The sequence below is a fragment of the Geotrypetes seraphini genome, chromosome 4 (genome assembly GCF_902459505.1).
Source record: "Geotrypetes seraphini chromosome 4, aGeoSer1.1, whole genome shotgun sequence".
NCBI classification, from domain to species: domain Eukaryota; kingdom Metazoa; phylum Chordata; class Amphibia; order Gymnophiona; family Dermophiidae; genus Geotrypetes; species Geotrypetes seraphini.
In genome coordinates, this window is record NC_047087.1 from 170,073,889 (window position 1) to 170,095,132 (window position 21,244).

The following is a 21,244-nucleotide window of genomic DNA, read 5'->3' on the forward strand; positions in this document are numbered from 1 at the left end:
CTCTTGTCTCCTAAGTGGCTTTATGTATTCCAGATGCTGCCCCTCTTTTTGCAGGTCCATGAGGAACAGAAACTACGGAAGTTTTTGCAGACTTACCTGGGGCAAGGAAAGACGACAAGGCTTTCTTACCCAGGGGGTCTTGGGCCTATTGAATGTTAAATTGCTTACTGTTGCCTGTGCCATGAGACATGTCAGTGACTGGTTTCGCTATGCTGAGGACTTTACAGCTACTCAACTGAAACTGTCACTCATGGACTCTGTACATTTCAGCTGTTATCTCCATGTTCTTGGTCTGCGCCATCCACCGCTTGTCACGTTCTCACACTTGCTTCCTACCGCTGCTGCTGTTTGGCGTTGGATTTCCAGACATCATCACTTTTCTACTAAGACTTCTCCCTACCTGGCTATATGACTCAATACCCAGTTTCCGGTGGGCACGTCCTCTCTGGACTTCCGTCATTGGGCCCTGCAGGATATTCACTATCTGTTTCACGTCCTCACGGAGGAGGGCAAAATGAAACCTTTCTTGGATTTACAACAAGAGTTTTCTCTTTCTTCCCGAGATGTTTTCCTTTATTGCAACTCAGGAATTACATTCAGAGTCATTGTTGGACAGATTTGACAGAGGATGTCCAGGAGAAATTGGGATTTATTTTCACTCTGTGGACCCACAATAAAGTCCCCCTGCATTACCATCATAGAGCGCTTCTGGATTCTTCTCCTGCCATCATGTATCATGCTTATACCGCCACGTGGGAGTCTGACCTTCAAGTCTTTTGTTCTTGCCATTTGAAAGGTCACGATTAATGTGGCCTGCTGGGAGCTACAGTATAAATTTGTACTTCCCCTCCACCTGTCTCCTCGCTGGGCTTATTTGGTCGGGGTAGCCCAGTCCTCTCATTGTCCTAAATGTGGTTGTCGAGAGGCCACCCTGGGTCACATGTTCTGGCTGTATCTGCCAGTTCAACGTTTCTGGGACTTGCTGTTGAAGGCCATTTCCTCTCTTTGGCAGTGTGGTGTGAAGCTGGAGGCTCTGATCTTATTTGATGTCTTTTCTTTGCAATCTCCTAATCCTAAAGGCTACGCCACATTTCTTCGACGGGCAGTGCTTATGGGAAAGAAGACCGTCTTGATGCTGTGGCTGGAGCGGTAGGCCCCTAACCTTCAGCAATGGTGACAGCATATGACCATGCTACTGAAAATGGAGCGCACGCAGCTCAGAAACTTGGACGGAAGTTTATACGTATTTGGGGACCCTGTTGGAATTCCTTTTCCCCAACTGCGAGAAGTAGACTGTTGAACTTTTGAGATATTGCTTAGTTTACTGAGGTTCTCTTGCTTGTATTTTTCTTTCTTTGTCCCCTTTTGTGTTATTTATTTTTTTCTCCTCAATTTCTGGCTGTTGTTGATATGGGTGGTGAATGAGGGGGAGGGGGGCTTGTCAGGGGGAGGTAGTTCTTAAAAATTGTTTGAGCTGGCGGCTTGTTGTTCTATGCTATTTCGCATTTGTATTACTGCATTTCTACTTGTTCCTTTGTTGCTGTTATGCTCAATAAAAATGATTTAACCATAAATCCTAATAAGCATAACCATAATTTATATATATACTGTATATGTAATTCCCCTTGCTTTAAGAGTTTTGTCTTTTTGTAATCCGCACTAAATCAGACTGAATGATAGCAGAATATAAGTGCTTGATTTGAACTGAATTGAATCTGGTTGGCTAATTCAATATTGCAGCCAACCACTCACCGCTATATATGGAATTTTAGTAACGACCAGTATGCAGATATTGGGGGTGAACATCTGTGTATAAAAAAACCAAGGTGGTTGGCACATAGCTGAATATTGGGGAAAACAATCTTTCTCCCTTTTTTCAAGCTTTTAAAGACATACAGACAAAATTAAAACATTCTATTTTTTTTACCTTCAAAGACATGCACATTGAATTAAACAACCCTTTTCCATGTTCTAAAGCCTAATTTAAGTCCTGTTTACCCACTAGGAATGGCAACTTCTGTTATTAGCTCTCACTTAGGATTCCTAGAATCATTGCAGTTGCAAGAAATTAATAGCATGTTCAGTCTTTTTTTGTGCCAGCCAATACCAATACTTTCTGCAAAGCTTGAGCATTTATATTCTGCCAATCCTACTAGGCTTACTAAAAGCACCAACCAAATCTTCTGGATTGCAGATAAGCTAATGCTGAAAATCTTCTGGATTGCACTTCTGGAGGCCTTCAACACATTTAGATAGTTACTCAGATTGGGATCATTTTCTTTACCATTTCCTCCTAGGTGGCTCTGATTATCGTAATTCCTGAGTAAGCTTTTCTTTTTGTAAAATGCATAGAACTCCAGTGGGATAATTTGTAGCGCAAAAGACTGAATTGTATATGAACAAATATAGGGCTTAGTATGACTTTTGTTTCTCCTTAGGTGCAATTCCTTCATTCTCCATCATCATAGAGTACTGTGAAAGAGGCACAGTACGAGAGGTGCTGAAGAAAGAGGAGATGCTGACCTGGGAGACTCGCATCAGGATGTCTCAGGGGGCTGCTCTTGGCCTCTACAGGTATCGGACAACATATTTTGCATTTTAGGTCTTATTTCCCAAGGAAAAACAAATTGATGCGGACACTGGCAGAGAACTGAGAAACCAAGACTGACTCACCCTTGTGAGCCATTTGGCCATTTATTGTGAATCCTACCTAACTTGAGCAGCTCAATTAGCTGTTTTAGGTTTATAGTAAATAGTTCATTGTAATTAGTCAGTCTTTCTTACTGATGTATTGGATTACATAGACAGTAACAGAATTAGATAAAAATGCCCTTCTTTTTAGAAATGGATGTTTCTTCCCATTTGAAAATTCCTCTGGATGTCCTACTTTTGTGGTCTCCCTAGTCCCAGCCAAAATATGGTAACAACATCTCCCCTTGCTATTTGCACAAACTTCAGTGTGAAATGTCCACATTCTGAATTTTCAGAATCAGGATTTGAATGTTTTTCACAGATGGACTCTTTTTTAGACATTTTAAAGTGCTCATCTACTTTGAAAATGAGCATCATAACATAATTAGAAAGGTGACATTTTCATTTCATGAATTATGCAATGTGTGAAGTTAAATGTAAGTTGTGTTATCAGTTTTGCAAAATGAGCTGCTTGCTTTGCATCTCTTTAGTGTATTGCAGCAAAATATTATGTAATAAGGGCAAATAATGCATGTTTTTGTCAGCCCTGTATCAATTTACACTAAAGGACTTGGCACGGACAAGCATTACCGGTAACCTTTTCCTATCGTAATAAATTTTACATTACGCTGGTTCCAATCGTAATTATTTTAGCAAAATTTTCTATTATTTACCGTTATCATTTACGGCTATTGTAAACACAGTGGCCCAATAGATGGGACAAATGATAGGTAGAAGGTGTACTGTATGTCCCATGCCATGGGACATACAATGGCAACGACATTTTTTGGAATGTCCCATCATCTGGGACACACGATAGGAAAAGGTTAATGTTGATTTCATTCTCTAACTAGTGATTTCATCTGTTTCCTCCAGAGGAATGGAGGGTAGTCCCAGGAACTAAAAGTAGTGGTAAAATCGTGATCGCTGATCAACAATGGGACTTCATGTTGGGGACTTCTATTCGTCTAGAATTCAGTGGTTCCCAAACCTGTCCTGGGGAACCCCCAGCCAGTCAGGTTTTCAAGATATCCCTAATAAATATGCATGAGAGAGATTTGCATATAATGGAAGTGACAGGTATGCAAATCTCTCTCATGCATATTCATTAGGGATATCCTGAAAACCTGACCGGCTGGGGGTTCCCCAGGACAGGTTTGGGAACCACTGGTCTAGATCATAGACCTAACCAAAATGTGTCTTTTACCTCTGTCTCCCATCAGAAGAGAGGAGAGAAGCATAACCTATTACAGTTTGTTCAATATAAATGATTTTTGTTCTTCATCCCAACTGGTTGCAGGTTACACCAGACAACAGAGAAGTCTGTAGTCCATGGGAATATTACTAGTGCTAAATTCTTGGTAGACTTACGGTATTCTGTGAAGGTAAGGATGCCATTTCCCAGATCCAAATCTTTTAAAATAGTATTGATCGTGAAAAGTATTCATGTTCATGTTCATGTTCTGTAACAAGTCGCATTTGGGGGCAATTTACGTGCTCACCATCACCTTGTCTTGTGCCTACACGGAAGAAACATATGCATTTAGGGAGAAAAAGTAATTGTATAACCATACACAGGAATTCTGGGGGTGTAATTTGATCAGAGCAAAGGCAGAATTATGAAGTCCATGCATATTTTATTTAAAAAAATGTGGGTACATGCATAGAGTACCTGCACATATTTACATCATTTTCAGAAAAAGTGTAATTGGATAGTTCTGGGTGGATGTTTTATAAAGGCACATAGGCATAGACATAGAAAATGATGGCAGATAAAAGCCATGGCTCAGATTCTGTATATGGTGCCTAAATTGGTCGGTGCTTATAAAAATGATGCCAGCCGCAAGTCAATCATGCTTAGGCGCTATTTTCAGAATCTCGCCTGACAGTGCCTATGTAAAAAATTAGGCACTGGAAATGTAGCCGAGGGTTTTAAAGGCCTACATTTCAGCTGAATAAGTTTTTGGAGAATCATGCTTAGCGGCACCTAAGTCATACTCTGTCCATAAAAATGCTCACTTACGCATTAGGGCCCTGATTCTGTATAGGACGCCCGGGAGAGGTGTCCTATACAGAATCGGGCCTACACTAACCCCGATTCTGTAACCGGCGTCCATGTTACAGACGCCGGTTAGAGAATCGGGTTTGAGTAGACGCGGCCACTACACTTATCGCGGCAAGGGATAAGTATAGCGGCCGCTTGTCCGATCGTCAGCAGGAGGTTACAGAACCCCTCCTGTCGGAACACCCCCCCAAACTCCCAATCACCGGCAGGAGGATGCCGAATCCCTCCTGCCGGAAAGCTGCCCCCAAACTCCCAATCGCCAGCAGGAGGGTGCCGAACCCCTCCTGCTGGAAAGCCGCCCCTGCCCCCGAAACTCTAGATCGCCGGCAGGAGGGTGCCGAACCCCTCCTGCCAGAAAGCTGCCCCCAAACTCCCAATCGCTGGCAGGAGGGTGCCGAACCCCTCCTGCCGGAAAGCTGCCTTCGCCCCCCAAAACTCTAGATCGCCGGCAGGAGGGTGCCGAACACCTCCTGCTGGAACACCACCCCCAAACTCCCAATCGCCGGCAGGAGGGTGCCCAACCCCTCCTGCCGGAAAGACGGACCCCCTCCGGACCCCCCATGCTAACGACCTCCCCCCCCCCCCACGATGACTCCCCTAACCTCCCCCCCAACTAACCTCCCCCCACCCAACTAACCTTTAAATGTTGGTCGGCTGGACGGGTCTTGCTGCCGTCCAGCCGACAGGTTCACCTCGTCGAAATGAGATGGGCCCGCCCCTTCCAGGCCCATCCCCGCCTATTGAAGGGAAACCCCTCTCTGCTCATCCGGTGGTTTCCAGATTCATGAAAGGACTTTTCAATGTCAAACCTCCTCTCAAACCGCCTCCTGTGGTTTGAGACCTCAATGTTGTCCTTACTCATCTCATGAAGTCTCCATTTGAACCAATTGATAAGGCTTATCTGAAGTATCTCACTTGGAAAGTGGTGTTTCTCATTGCCCTCACTTCTGCTCGACGAGTCAGTGAGCTGCAAGCTTTAGTTACTGACCCACCATTCACGGTGTTCCATCATGACAAAGTTGTTCTTCGTACTCATCCAAAATTCCTACCTAAAGTGGTCTCAGAATTTCATCTCAACCAATCCATCGTACTTCCAGTGTTTTTTCCAAAGCCTCATTCTCACCCTGGAGAATTAGCTCTTCATACTGTGGACTGTAAACATGCTTTGGCCTTCTACTTGGAACGCACCAAACCACACAGAACTGCTCCTCAACTTTTTGTTTCCTTCGATCCAAATAAGTTGGGCCATCCTACTTCTAAGTGTACCATCTCCAACTGGATGGCAGCTGGATCCAACTGGATGGTATCTCTTTCTGCTATGCCCAGGCTGGATTACCCCTTCACAGTAAAGTCACAGTCCACAAAGTCAGAGCAATGGCAGCTTCAGTAGCTTTCCTCAGATCTACACCTATTGAGGAAATTTGTAGAGCTGCTTGGTCCTCGGTTCATACCTTCACTTATTACTATTGTCTGGATACTTTCTCCAGACGGGATGGACAGTTTGGCCAAACAGTATTACAAAATTTATTCTCTTAAATTGCCAACACTCCCACCAACCCATTCTGGTTAGCTTGGAGGTCACACAATATGTGAGAATACCTGCCTGCTTGTCTTGGGATAAAGCACAGTTACTTACCGTAACAGGTGTTATCCAGGGATAGCAGGCAGCTATTCTCACAACCCACCCACTCCCCTAGTTGGCTTCTCTGCTAGCTATCTGAACTGAGGAGACGTGCCCCTTGCTGGACGGGATGGCACTCGCGCATGCGCGGTGCAGGCAACTCGAAACTTCGAGTTTCTTCAAGCAAGTCTGCTTGTGAGGTGTCCGCATCCGGGCTCTATCGATGACGTCACCCATACGTGAAAATAGCTGCCTGCTGTCCCTGGATAACACCTGTTACGGTAAGTAACTGTGCTATATCGCTACTCCTTGGGTTTTGGCCAGGTACTAATGACCTGGATTGGCCACCATGAGAATGGACTATTGGGCTTGATGGACTATTAGTTTGACCCAGTAAGGCTATTCTTATATTCTTATGTTATGTTTGGTGACTTTGGTCTGTCACAGAGATCCTGAGTCCAAAATGAAGTCAATGCAGTGGAAGCACAAGTCATCCTCCACTCCTAAAAAGTTCAAGATGGAAAAATCTGCAGGCAAAGTAATGGCAACTGTCTTCTGGGATGATGAAAAACTTTTGCTTCTGGAGTTCATGCCACACAAGACAACCATAACCGGGGAGAGATATGCCAACACAATGATTGCTTTGTGGGAGTCAATCAAGGAGAAAAGATGAGGAAAACTCACAGCAAGTGTGCTGCTTCTTCACGACAATGTGCTGGTGCACCTGTCACAATGATCACAGACTGCCATCTGAGAGTATGGACTTCAGCAGCTGAACCATCCACTCTATAGTCATGACCTGGCTCCCTCAGATTATTTCCTGTTCCGAGTTTTGAAAAAAATCTCTCTGTGATGAAGACGTCAAGGAAGCTGTGAATCCTGGTTTGAAAGTCAAACAGAAGAATTATTTTCAAAGGGGTTAAAGTCATTGCAGGAAAAGTGGATGAAGTGTATAGAACTATCAGAGGACTATATTGAAAAATTTTTAAAGAACATAAGAATAGCCTTACTGGGTCAGATCAATGGTCCATAATGCCCAGAAGCCCATTCTCACGGTGACCAATTCAGGTCACTAGAACCTGGCAAAAAACCAAAGATTAGCAACATTCCATGTTACCAATCCAGGGCAAGTAGTGGCTTTCCTCATGTCTTTCTCAAATACAGACTATGGACTTTTCCTCCAGGAAATTGTCCAAACCTTTCTTACTCTTTTTGTTCCTACTGAAGTAGATAAATTATTGACCGCCCATCATACATGTATACAACTTTAAAGTAGGCATATTCAGGAAAGGAATTTGGGTGGAATCACAGCATATGCACACATATATAAAACACATGCAAACTTTGCACACTTAGAGGCGCAAATGTCTGCAGCTTCAATATAGGCATGATTTTTGGGGAGAAACTGGACACCTTGGAGGGAAAATCAAAGGAGGCAGATGCTGAACACCTGGGAGTGCGGAAGAGAAGAAAAGAGAGTCTGGTTCCTGGTGGTGAATGGGAGAAGACAGTTGCTGGACACTTTTGGGGGAAGAAAGGGCAAAATCTGGCCCGTTTGGTTTTTAATCCGGCCCACGGCTGCAGGAAGGGACTAGCGGCAGTGTCGGTGCTTATCAGCCAGGAAGTGAGGCCCGTAGAGAGTCTGTGGGAAAGAGAGCGAGAGAGCGCAAATGAGCAAAGTCAGCCTTCCCTGGTTCTGCCTGTCGGACCCTCTGATGTCATGAGGGGAGGGAGCAAGTGGTGCACAGTGCGACTTGGAAGATGTCTTCAAAGATGCGGCCTGATGTGCCCCTGCGCTGCTTCGACGGGTGGATCTGGATTGAGCCCCTCCAACTTCTTCATCATGACTCCTGACAACTGTGACTTCCTCTCTCCTGAGGCTGCTGGGGTGGATATGAATGGAGCTTGTGGCATCATCGGTTGTGTACTTCCTTTGCTGCCTCAATCGTCGGTGCCCACCTAAATATTATGCGGCCAGATGGTGCTGGTGTCAGGAGTCTTTCCTTGGCCTGTCTTATCTTCGGGGACCGGCTCTTGGCTGTTCAGGTCTTGACCTTCTCCTCCCCAGCATCCGTTTGTCTGGTCTGCTTCCTGCTTCGGCCCATTGGAGAAGGTCCTGCTTTCAGCTTTCTCTTGTCACAGCCATCATAGGAAGATCTGGTCAGGATTAATGACAGGCCAGCTTGCCAGTGACAACACTATTAATGATAGTGGCTAGCTTGCTGTTCTGAGAACACTATTTTTATTGAGTTTGTTTTAATTTTTTTTTAATTTCTTTTATCTTTAATTTATTCTGTTTGATTATAATTCATATATTCATCTTGTTACTTACTATTTATTTTTTGTAATGTAACTTTTATTTTTATCTTTTCTGGATACTTTGGGGCTCCCTGTAGTCTAATATAATAAAACCCTAAGCGCGCATGCGCACTCTTATCTGCGTGCTTCCGTTTTCCATGATCTGTAGGTCTGCGGCAGGCAAGAGTGCGCATGCGTGCGTCGACTCCCTTCCTCCCTCACTGTAAGATCACCGCCAACGGCACCCCCTCCCCCCCGTGCACCCTTTCCCGGCGCACACGAACCACCATTGACCCTCTCACCGCGAGACGCACAAACCTCCCGGCTCCAGCAGCGGCCGCATCACACTAAAGACGCTGCTTCGCGGCCCTCCCATGCTCTGATTTCCATCATCAGAGATGCCGGCAGAGGAAATCAGAGCATGGGAAGGTCGCGAAGCAGCGTCTTTAGTGTGATACAGCCGCTGCTGTAGCCGTAGGTTTGACGGTTGTCTCGCGGTGGGAGGGTCAGTGGGGTCAGCTGCACAGCGGCGATAGTGGCGGGGGGGAAAGGGTTCTACTGCACAGGGGGATGGCTGGCAGGCAGGTACAAAGATCCACTGCAAATCATTTTGTAACTGCAATGCAATATGGCAGACTTCTGTTTTAGGCCATTTTACAAATATGTGAAGAGGGACCGGGGAGCAGGAAAGAGGTGCTGTTGGCGGGGGGGGGGGGGGGGAGGAAGAGAGTTCTACTGCACAGGGGGATGGCAGGCAGGCAAGCTGGCTTCGGAGGGTGGGGGTGGGACAAAGTCTGGAAGGCAGTGAGGGGGAGCAGGGAAGAGGTGCTGCTGAACTGGGGGAGCAGGGAAAAGGTGCTGCTGGACAGGGGGAGCAGGGAAGAGGGGCAGGGGGAGTAAGTAAGAGGTACTGCTGGACAGGGGGAGCAGGGAAGAGGGACCGGGGGAGCAAGGAAGAGGGACAGGAGGAGCACGGAAGAGGTGCTGCTGCACAGGGAAGTGGAGTGGGGAGGGAAATGCTGCTGGTGAGAAAAGGGGGCTGGGGCTGAAAGGGAAAGATGGGAGAAGGGGGCTGAGGGAGGGTAAAAATGGGTTTGGAGCTGGGGCTGAAAATAGGGGACATGTGAGGGAAGGAGGCTTTACTAGCTCCCATTAATGTAACAGGCTTAAATACTAGTTATATTATAATGTTTTTCTTTGAGGGTTCTTCCTCCAATTTATCTTTTAATATAAGCTATCTCTTTATCTTATCTCTAACCCTATCTCTGATGGAGTTCCTTTCCTAATTTATCTGTATTTTATTGTAAACCGCTTAGATCTGTAATATGCTTAAGCGGTGTATTAAATGATAATAAAACATAAATATGGGCTGCACGCTGAGCATTGAGGACAAGGCAGCCAAGGTGAGGAGCAAGATCGACCAGAGCCTGCACAAGGATGGGGATAAAGCACTCCGCGAGGTCAAGCTCCTGCTGCTGGGTAAGAGACATCTGCCTTAACGCTCTTGAAGACTTCCCCCTCTCCCTCCCTCCTTCATGAGGGTGACGCCAATGCTTTCCTCGTGCCTCTGTCACCAACGGTGACACAGGACATGTGGCTCTTTGTGCAGCCGAGCCTTCCTCCACACACACTTTCGCTCGGTCTCTGCAGCACCAGAAAGTTTGCCAGAGCCCCTGACACTCCGCCCCTTCCTACCGGCCAGCCCTGGCTGGGTTTAAAAAAAATAGGTTTGGACAAACTCCTTGAGGAACAGTCCATAAACTGTTGTAAAACAGAATGGAATCATGCCCCCCATCACACACCCTCACCCCTGATCGCCCCGGTCACCTGGCCCCTCTGTCAAATTTAAGAACCCATTGTGGCCCACGAGTCAAAATGTTTGCCCACCCCTGGTATAATCTCCCTCCTACTTCCCCTGGCAAAGACTACCCCTCCCCAAACATACACCCAATCCCCTGAAGACATTATGAGGTAGTAAGCATTTAAGCTCTACCTCCATTTCTTTTAGACTTCCCAAGTCTTACTCAAGAAATGGGTGGTCATGAATTGCCAGATTCAATGGGACCCACAACCTCTAGCACAGTAGGTTAGGCTCCCACATAAGAGCAAATGGTAAGTACCATGAGATTACCACTACGGTCACAGGTGCCATTTTGAACCCAGCATCAGCAGAGGCAGGATTGACTGGGGATAGTCCCTGCACCAGAATTCGTAGACCAACTTCTAACCACTAATTTCTTTAGAGGTGGGAGGTCCAAGGAGGGCTTGAACACTAACTATATCATGCATATTTAGGAGTTGGAGGGTCTGTGGGGCTTGAAGTATATATCAGGCTGGAGTCTTTGCTGGTAGGGAGACTCAAACCAAGCTTTATTTTACTGGTCTACATTTTCAAGTTTATTAAAATTTTGATTGAATGCAAATCAAGGCTTCTATGTGTTTTACAATTTATATTAAAAAGGGGGAGACAAAACAGACAAATATCCACCAAAGAATACTTGACCGACATAAAACAATAGGAAAGTTGGGAGAACTACAAATTAAAAGTAAAGAATATATAAGGTAAACTACAATAGGGAGGGAAGGCAATCAGGATTATTGAACAACTCTGGCTGAATTCGAAGTCTATTTAAGAGTTATATGCATCATGGAAAAGGTAAGTCTTTAAATTTCCCTTAAATTTGTCTAAATTTTTTTCAGCCCTGATATAAAGAGGGGTTGTAATTGTGAATTAAGGGGCCCAATGTGTGCTAATGATTTTCAAGGATGGTGTATGAAGAAGATACTGAGAGGAGAACCTTAGGACTCGTGTATGTTCATGTGGAATAAGTGGGATGCCCACGTCGGATCTCTACGAGGGAAGTGTAAAGGTATCGCCACCTGTGTGTGATCTCTAGGAGGGTAGTTAGGGAGGGTTAATAGAGTGGGCAGACTTGATGGGCTATAGCCCTTTTCTGCCGTCATTTTCTATGTTTCTAAGAAGTTTATGGATAAAGGCAGGTTCTTTCGTGTTTTGAGACTTGAAAGAGAGGATAGCTATTTTATAAATGATACAGTGTGGAATTAGTAGCCAATGAGCAGATTTTAACAGGGGAGTGATATGATCAAATTTTTTCCTGTTTGTGGCTTGATGCTCCTGTGCAGGAAAAACACAGCTTGCAAATTTGAATGCAAGCTGCATTATTTGATTTACATAACAATGAAATGTTCTACATGCATTTGTTAGTCCTGCATCTTATTATGTAGCCTAGGGATAGCCTTTAATGCATGTTATGATAAAATAACATGTTTGCCATTTAATGTACATTAAGAGGTAAATACAATGGTACCTCAGTTTACGAGTGCACCGGTTTGTGAGTGTTTTGCAAGATGAGCAAAACATTTGCAAAATCGGCGCCTCGAAAACCGAGCGTGGCTTGATTTACGAGCGCTCCCCCGCGATCCGGCACCCTCCCCCCTGCAATCCGGCACCCCCCCCCCCCCCGCCGCTTCATACCGTCATCTGGGCACTGGCACGACATGTCCTGTGCTTGGTGCCGGTGCCCGAAGATCAACCTCCTCTTCTGTTGGGCCTTGAGCATCTGCGCATGCTCAAGGCCTGCGAGTTCACGTTCTGAACTCGTAGGCCTTGAGCATGCGCAGATGCTCAAGGCCCAGCAGAAGAGGAGGCCGATCTTCGGGCACCGGCACCAAGCACAGGACATGCCGGTGCCGGTGCCCAGATGACGGTATGAAGCAGCGGGGGGGGTGCCCAATCGCATCAGAGGGGGGTGCCGAATCACGGCGTGGGGGTGCCCAATCGCGGCGGGGGGATGCCAGATCGCAGCAGGGGGGGTGCCCATTCGTGGCGGGGGGGTGCCGCATCGCGGGGGGGAGGGTGCCGGATCATAGAAACATAGAAAAAGACGGCAGATAAGGGCCGCGGCCCATCTAGTCTGCCCACCCCAATGACCCTCCCCTATTTATCTCTGTGCAGAGATCCCACTGATGATCCCATTTCTTCTTAAAATCAGGCACGCTGCTTGCCTCGATCACCTGAAGTGGAAGTCTATTCCAGCAATCAACCACTCTTTCGGTGAAAAAGTATTTCCTGGTGTCGCCGTGAAAATACTTTTTCACCGAAAGAGTGGTTGATCGCTGGGGGGGCCTTCAGGGGGGGCCTTCAGGGGGAGCAATGCCGGTTCTCGTGGGGGGGGGGAACGTATCAAAGTGAGTTTCCATTATTTCCTATGGGGAAACTCGCTTTGATAAACGAGCATTTTGGATTACGAGCATGCTCCTGGAACGGATTATGCTCGTAATCCAATGTACCACTGTATTATGTTTTATTCCCTTAACACACTATAGTAACTTTCTCCCTACATATGTCTCTGAAAAGAGACGTGCAACTTGGTAATATAATAATTTTTAGAGCAATTGTTGTGTTAGTCAAGAATGACAGACTAACCAGTTTATTAAGGCATTAGCTTTCAAGGACCAGAGTCCACAGAAATGTTGGTGGATTTATAGAATGGTGTTTCAAGGGGAGGAAGCAATAGCAAAACCAATAACAGATTTTGGAAAAGCATGGAATGAGCACAACAGATTCCTTCTTACAAAGAAATGAAGGAAAAGTCAGAGATCATTTGGGGTCTATATCATGTACCAGAAAACAAACGGAATAAACTAGTCTTTATCTGCCATCATATCTATGTTTTATTTCATATCAGCAGAAGAAAAAAAATAGGCCTGAAGATGGGAAGGCACAAAAGAGAAGTCAGGGTACATTGAATGTTAGCATGTACTCTACTGGGCTTGGTCTCCTTGATGAGATATTAAAATTCCTTTAAATTTATGAAGTTTGCAGTACAAGTGTGGGAAAGTGCTTTGTTGAGGATGATTTATGCAGTAGATTAGCTAAAGAATAAGTTTGCATGCAAAAAAATTGCAGACACTGAGTACTCCATCATCTTCCAGTTCAATTTTGAGGAAAGTCCATTTGTAAACAAAGGGGCACTCTAGCTTTGTGTTGGTAAAGCTGATGGTGAAGATGTCTGGAGAAATCATGATATTGCATCCAGGATCACAAACTCCTCTCTCTTTCATGCTCTAGTTAGCAGGTTTTGAGATATCTAGAACGGAGTCATCCATCAAGCGGATGAGTAATACCAACAATCAAAAAGAGGTGCACAATTCAGCTTATCTTTCTCCCCAGGCGATGGAGAATATTAACTTTATCCAGAACAAGCCCAGTGAAATATACAGGTATAACTATTCTAAAATCTAAATCTTTTTCTATAACCCACTTTTAACATAGAGCTATCTAAGGTGGCTCTCACACAACAGCCATCCTTGCACCTAGAGTTATGAAGGGGTTATATAAGGGACTTAGTGTGTACAATGATGTTTTTCTTGCTCAAGTAGGCTTTTAGAAAATTGCCTGTGGGTATACTCATGTAAAAAGTAGCTGCAGAGAAATATAGCATCTAACTTTACACGATAATAGGTTGAGTAGTAAGAATTAGCATTAATGTGCATATATGAAATATACAGATACACACTGGTTCTTACTGACACAGAAACTACACAGAAGCAACTATGTCTGTCTAAGAGGTGCAAATATGTGTAACTACTTTGTCTGATAATTTTTTAAGGCACATTTAGGGGTAAATTCTATATATGGTGCCCAAAAACTTGGCACTGAAAAAGTGCTATTCTATAAACTGCGCTTAAAGTTAGACACAGCTTATAGAGTAGCGCTTATGTCTGGGAAGCATGACTAAATTTAGGTGCAGCCATTTGCTCCAACAAAAAAGTGGTGCAAATGCCCTTGCCTAAATTTAGGTGCGGAGCCCAAATTCTGTAATTATATACATAATTTAAAGGAATGCCCCTGATCCACATATATCCGCACCCCTTTTTTGACTTGTACCTAAATTTACATGCAGAACCCTTAATTGATTCTAATTAATGCCAATAATTGCTTGTTTAAATTCCAATTGTTGGTGCTAATTAGCTTATTATTCAATTGTGTGCACAAATTTTGATGCTTGTTATAAAATTATAGGAATATTGACCTAATATAACAGGTTCAAGATAGGCAACTTTGTGTCTTTTCTGCTTAAGTACTAGAGGTTTGCACAGGGATATAATCCCCACCTATCTTTTGTCAGTTTGGATCCATCCCCAAATCTTTTTCCCCCATTTCTCATCATATTGCTACTGTCCCCTCACCATCCCCACAGTTTTCATTCCCATTCGTTACTCAGATCTTGTCAATAAACATGATATTAAAAAAAAAAAATTCAAAAAGATATAACGTGTTAATAAGAATACACTATTTCCTCCGTATTCGTGGTAGTTACGGGCAGAACATAGCCGCGAATACAGAAAAAACACGAATAACTTGTTATATGTTATTTGTGGTTTTTCATAACAGCCACTTTTTTTACTATTGAAACCGCAAATAAATTTTGCAGCAAGTTTTAGGCTGATAGCAGGCAAGCAGAGATTTTCAGCGATTTTCAGGCTGATAGCAGGCAAGCAGCGATTTTCTCCATGCATGCTCGGAAGCAGCGTTTTTCTCTGTGAACGCTGGGAAGCTGGGAAGCAGCATTTTTGAGGGTGAAAAATTTGAAGCAGCGATTTTGTGGGTGAAAGCATGGAAGCAGCAATTTTATCAATGCACTGGGAAGCAGCAATTTTAATAGTGAAAGTTTGGAAGCAGCAAATTTGTGAGTGAATGCTGGTAAGCGCTAAACTTTTTTATTGGTACAGTACAGGTACTTTACTCATGATGTAATTTTGGGGGGGAGCAGTCAGCATCCGAGAAATCGCGAATAAGTGAAACCGCGAGTGCTGAAACTGCGAATACAGAGGGAGAAGTGTATGTTTAAGCAAATAACAAATTGATTTGGGAAGAGATCAGACTGGATATGTCACTCAAAGCCAATATAATGAAGTAATGTCTATCTTATTTTGGTCACACTGTTAGAAGAGAGAGATTACTGGAGAAAGGCATCGTGTTTGGGAAGATAGAAAGATTGTGAAAAATTGCAAGGAGAAATCTCTTGTGAGATTGGGAGACTGGGCGTCAAAATCTAATCTAATATACAATTTGTGAGTTGCTCTATGCCTAAATAGGTTCAAAGCAACCTACAATTTGGGTGGTAAGCAAACAGATAAAGGAAAAAGGAGAAAGAGGACATTAAGCAGGAAGAGGAGATGGAGGGGTGAAGAGACCTCTACGGGGAAGCAAAGAGGAGTATTTGAAGTACGGTTTACATTGGATAAGCATTGAGGAGATATTAGAAATACAGTTTACATTGGAGTGAGAAGAAATCTTTGTGTTTGAACAGCTATTGATTGTCAATGGAGTATATTGTCTCAAAGAAAAGAGTCTTTAGTTTCTTTCGAAATCTGAGGTAGCAGGATTCCATTTTAATGGTTATTGGGATGCTGTTTCAGGTTTTGCATAAATGTAGGTGTTGAGCGAGTTGAATGTGCGCTTGTACTTTATTCCTTTAGGGGACGGGAGGATCAGAAGAAGTTTTTTGATGTTTCTGGTTGAATTGGACAAAGAATACACATTTTTGTGAATATTTTTGTTTCATGACTAAATCAAGGAAAATATTTGTTGTTTACCTGCAATTACATCACTTTCTTTTCTAGAGATAAATAAATAAAAAGTTTTGACATCGATATGTGAACATTTCTTAAGAAAGAACTGAATATTTCATGGGGTGTCCTAATTTTTTCTCATGACTGTATATGTATATCACAACTCCACCTTTTCTGTGCCCAAACTACAACCTGGGAATACCTACACATCACATACATATAAATATATGCTATCTAGTTGGCATACATACTTACACACATGTAGGCCCTGATTCTGTATAGGACACCCGGGAGAGGTGTCCTATACAGAATCGGGCCTATACTAACCCCGATTCTGTAACCGGTGTCCATGTTACAGACGCCGGTTAGAGAATCGGGTTAGAGTACAGGCGGCCGCTACACTTATCACGGCAAGGGATAAGTATAGCGACCACCTGTCTGATCGCCGGCAGGAGGGTGCCCAACCCCTCCTGCCAGAAAGCCGCCCCCGCCCCCTGAAACATTTAGATTTGGAGGTGCTGAACCTTCTTCCGATTTTAAGCGAGCTTCTGTCCGCCTATTTACAGATGATGTTCTGACAGTGCTCCATTTGGATTTTTCCATCTTCCAAGTCTCTGGATGCAGTCCTGGACCGTTCTCCTGTGCTTTTTTCCCATTCAGTCCATAGCTCCTTGGTCTGGTTTCAGAACACTGTGATCCCCGGAAAACTCTTTCCTCTCTGCTAAAGCTATATCTACGCTTTATCACCTGGATCCTGATTTTCGGCAGGTTTGAACAGCCTGAAGTAGATTCCGCTGTGGCGTAGGTTATCCAGCACACAGCCCTCCCTAGTGATGGGGGAGTGAGGTTTAAAGACTCTCAGGATCGCACGGTGGATATTATGTTGCAAAACATTCTTTTCTAGCAGCATCCTCAGGTAGCCAAGCGGCAGTGGCCACTTTCTTTATGTAATGTGCCTGTCATTCCAACCTACGCAATGCATCCTCTGTGGAGGTGCATATCTGTCCTCCGCTGGTGCTGGTTGGCTGTGGTGCCGGAAGCCCTTTATGATCTAATTTGAATTCTTAGTACGTTCTCTGCTGGTGTGGTGTCTCAAAACCAAACTTTTTGGATCCGTCTTTGGATGAGGATGCTGCCTTGAGGATCACCTTCAGCGGCTGTCTTTTCAAGGGCCAGATTTTTGTTGGTATAGGTCTGGATGACCTCTACTCAGGTGTTGCCAAACGCCACCTTATGTTGCTCCCTGTGAACCAGTTTCGCTGGATGTTGGGAGGGGATCGTAGTTCTCTTTGTTACTCCCACAGGTGTCATCAGGGATCCTCAGGTTTTTCTTCCCATTCCAAGGGCTATGCCCATGTTACCCACGTTACCCAGGGATTCTCAGGCTTTTCCTCGCATTCCAAGGGCTGTGCCCATGTTACCCACATTACTGCATGGAACAGTCTCCCAGAAGAGGTGGTGGAGACAGATACTTTGTCTGAATTCAAAAGGGCCTGGGATAGGAATGTGGGATCTCTCGGAGAGAGAAAGAGATAATGGTTACTGCAGATGGGTCATTTGGCCTTTATCTGCCATCATGTTTCTATGTTTCTAGGTTCCAATTCCAGGCATCCTCAGGTTCCTGTGCAGTGGCTATGCCTCACAAAAAAAGAAGAAAGAAGAAATCGCCAGGGCCAGGGCATGGCTTCCTCATTGAAGGCTGTCTTTTCAGTTTTGTCAGGAGTGGACTCAACTTTCATTGGACACTTGTTAGTCCTCCTTTGCTTGCCTCCGGCTTGCTTTCTGGACTCTGACATGTGCAATGCCTCAGTCATCGGGATGCTGGAAACTGTTCCAGACCATGAATGGGGGCTTAGGCGGATACTCCTTATACTTACTCATGCCAGAAAGGCTCGGAGGATTTGAGATCCATTCTGGATCTACAGTCGGTCACCTACTTCTTGCAAAATCTTTTTTTCTGAATGGACAACGGAGTACACAGTGATAGCTGCTGTCTCTCCAGGGGAGTTTATAGTGTCCTTGGATCTCACAGAGATTTTCCTCCATTTTTCAATCTGCCTGGAGCATCGCAGTTTTCTGCATTTCCATATTCTGCAACAGCTGTTCCAGTTCACAGCTCTGCCCTTTGGGCCTCGCGATGGCTCCCGCACTTTCGTCTCAGTGATGGTAGTTGAGGCAGCTTTCCGCCAGCAGGGGTCCAAGTCCACCTTTCCTGGGACAGGGAGTGATCCGAGCTCCATCTCGTAGGGTGTCGTAAGTACATCACAAGGGAGATCTAATGCTCTCTCTCATGGGCCAGACAAATTGTCGGCATTCCACTGGACGGAAACACATTTTCTGTCTTTTGCAGTGGCCCATGGAGCTGGAGTCAACACTGTTCCGGCAGACTTCCTCGTCTGAAAGTTCCTGGACTTAGGAGCATGGTCTCTCTCGCAGGAGGCATTCTGTCTGATCTTACAAGAGCTGGGATTAGCCCCAGAGAGTCTTGTTGGCTTTGGCGGAGATTTCGAAGGCCGGGTGCTTTTTCAGTCAACAAACAGTGAGGAAGCTGGGACCAGATGCCTTGGTTTGGCCCTAGCTGGCTCATGAGTTCCTGGCTCATGATGTTCCCTCCATGACTTCTGGTTGGTGGGGTCATCCGCCGGATAGCGATGCATCCTGGCCTGGTGTTTCTAGTGGCTCTGGATTGACCTTCCCGCCTGTGGTATGCAGATATAATACATCTTCAGCAGGACGAGAAGCTCTGGCTTCCTCTTCATCAATATCTTCTCAGTCAGGGATCAGTGCCCATAGGTGAACCCACAGCTTTTTGGTCTCCCGGCATGGCTCATGAGCACTCAGCCGTGATGGAGTGTGGTTATTCAGAGGTATTTCTCTTGACCCTTTTGCACTCGAAGGAACCATCTACTATGGCTTCTTATGCCAAAGCCTGGAAGGCAGACTCCCATTTCGGTAGTCCTGGCTTTTCTTCAGGAGGGTTTAGACAAGTGTCTGGTAGTGGCTTCCCTGAAAGTTTACATTACAGGCTTTTCATGTTTTTGAGCGCACAGAGGCACTAGTTCACTTACTGCTCATCCAGCTGTGACCAGGTTTATGTGGGGAGCGCTTCGTCTGCGTCCTTCCTTGCATCTTCCTTTCACTTCGTAGAATTTTAACATTGTTTTGCAGGGCCTTGGAGAACCATTAAAGGATGCTTCTCTTCTGGGCCTAACGATCATGATAATTTTTCTGGTCGTCTTTGTCTCTGCACCCCAAAAAGCCTTTGACAAGGTACCCCATGAGCGGCTACTTAGGAAGCTGTGGAGCCACGGGGTGAGAGGGGATGTACACAGATGGATCAGACACTGGTTGGCAGGCAGAAAGCAAAGGGTTGGAGTGATGGGCCAATACTCGGACTGGCAGAGGGTCACGAGCTGTGTTCCGTAGGGGTCGGTGCTGGGACCGCTGCTGTTCAATATATTTATAAATGACTTGGAAACAGGAATGAAGTGTGAAGTTATAAAATTTGCAGATGACACCAAACTCTGCAGCAGAGTTAGGACCACATAGGAGTGCAAAGACCTGCAAAGGGACCTAAGCAAACTGGAAGAGTGGGCAAATAAATGGCAAATGCGCTTTAACATAGAGAAATGCAAGGTCATGCATATAGTGAAAAGGAACCCGATGTTCAGTTACAAAATGGGGGGAGCATTGCTGGGGGAAAGTAATCTTGAAAAAGACTTGGGTGTGCTGGTGGATACAACAATGAAATCATCGGCACAATGTACAGCGGCCTCAAAGAAAGCAAACAGAATGGTGGGCATCATTAAGAAGGGTATCACAACCAGGACGAAGGAAGTCATCATGCTGCTGTATCGTGCAATGGTGCGCCCGCATCTGGAATACTGTGTCCAATATTGGTCGCCGTACCTCAAGAAGGACATGGCGATACTTGAGAGGGTCCAGAGAAGAGCGACGAAAATGATAAAAGGTATGGAAGACTGTTCATACGCTGACAGGCTGGACAGGCTGAGGCTCTTCTCCCTGGAGAAGAGGAGACTTAGAGGAGACATGATAGAAACTTTCAAGATTATGAAGGGCATAGAGAAGGTAGACAATGATAGATTCTTCAGACTACGGGGAACCACAAATACGAGAGGGCACTCGGAGAAACTGGAAGAGGACAGGTTTAGAACCAATGCCAGAAGGTTTTTCTTCACTCAGAGGGTTGTGGACACATGGAACGCGCTCCCGAAGGAGGTGATCGGACAGAGTACACTACGGGGATTCAAAGAGGGACTGGATAGATTCCTGAAGGATAGGGGGGATTGAGGGGTGCAGAGAGAGGTAGATAGAAAAATAAGGGGGCTATAGGGCTAAATCAAGAAAACCTGACAGGTCATGGACCTGATGGGCCGCCGTGGGTGCGGACTGCTGGGCGCAATGGACCTCTGGTCTGACCCAGCGGAGGCAACTTCTTATGTTCTTATGCACGGTGTATTTTGGAACTTTATGCTCTTTTATGCAGGAAACCCTATCTCCGTATTACAGACACAGGTGTTTTCCTCTATACTGTACCTTCCTTCTTGCCGAAGGTGGACTCGGTTTTCCATGTCCACCAGGATGTTAGGTTGTCTGCATTTCATCCTACATGTTTGGAGCGCAAAGATCAGATCTTACACAAATTGGATTTTCGGAGGGTTTTGCTCCATTATTTGCAAAGGACTATTGAGTTCAGGATGTCTGATCACTTTTTTTTTGTTCTAACTGCTGCGCCTCACTGTGGTAGGCCAGCAACCAAGTCCTCGATTGTTCGAGGGATTTGAATGGCCATTTCCGCAACTTACATCGCCTGTGGCAAGCAGCCACTGATCTCGCTTAAAGCATATTCAACAAGAAGTATAGCTGCATCATGGGCAGAATCTCGCATGATTCATCCTGATGAATTTTACAGAGCAGCTACTTAGTCCTCTCTTCATACTTTTACCCGG

General features: G+C 45.1%; 1 protein-coding gene across 1 annotated transcript in view; it reads left to right on the forward strand.

The window, feature by feature from the left end:
- The window catches only part of RFWD3 (ring finger and WD repeat domain 3), a 395,707-nt gene that overhangs the window by 58,177 nt on the left and 316,286 nt on the right, over positions 1 to 21,244 (forward strand). The window contains exons 6-8 of the mRNA XM_033942519.1: positions 2,439 to 2,574; positions 3,992 to 4,076; positions 13,768 to 13,919. Of these exons, the coding sequence (XP_033798410.1) occupies positions 2,439 to 2,574; positions 3,992 to 4,076; positions 13,768 to 13,919 (373 nt within the window). The remainder of the gene's footprint in view (positions 1 to 2,438; positions 2,575 to 3,991; positions 4,077 to 13,767; positions 13,920 to 21,244) is intronic.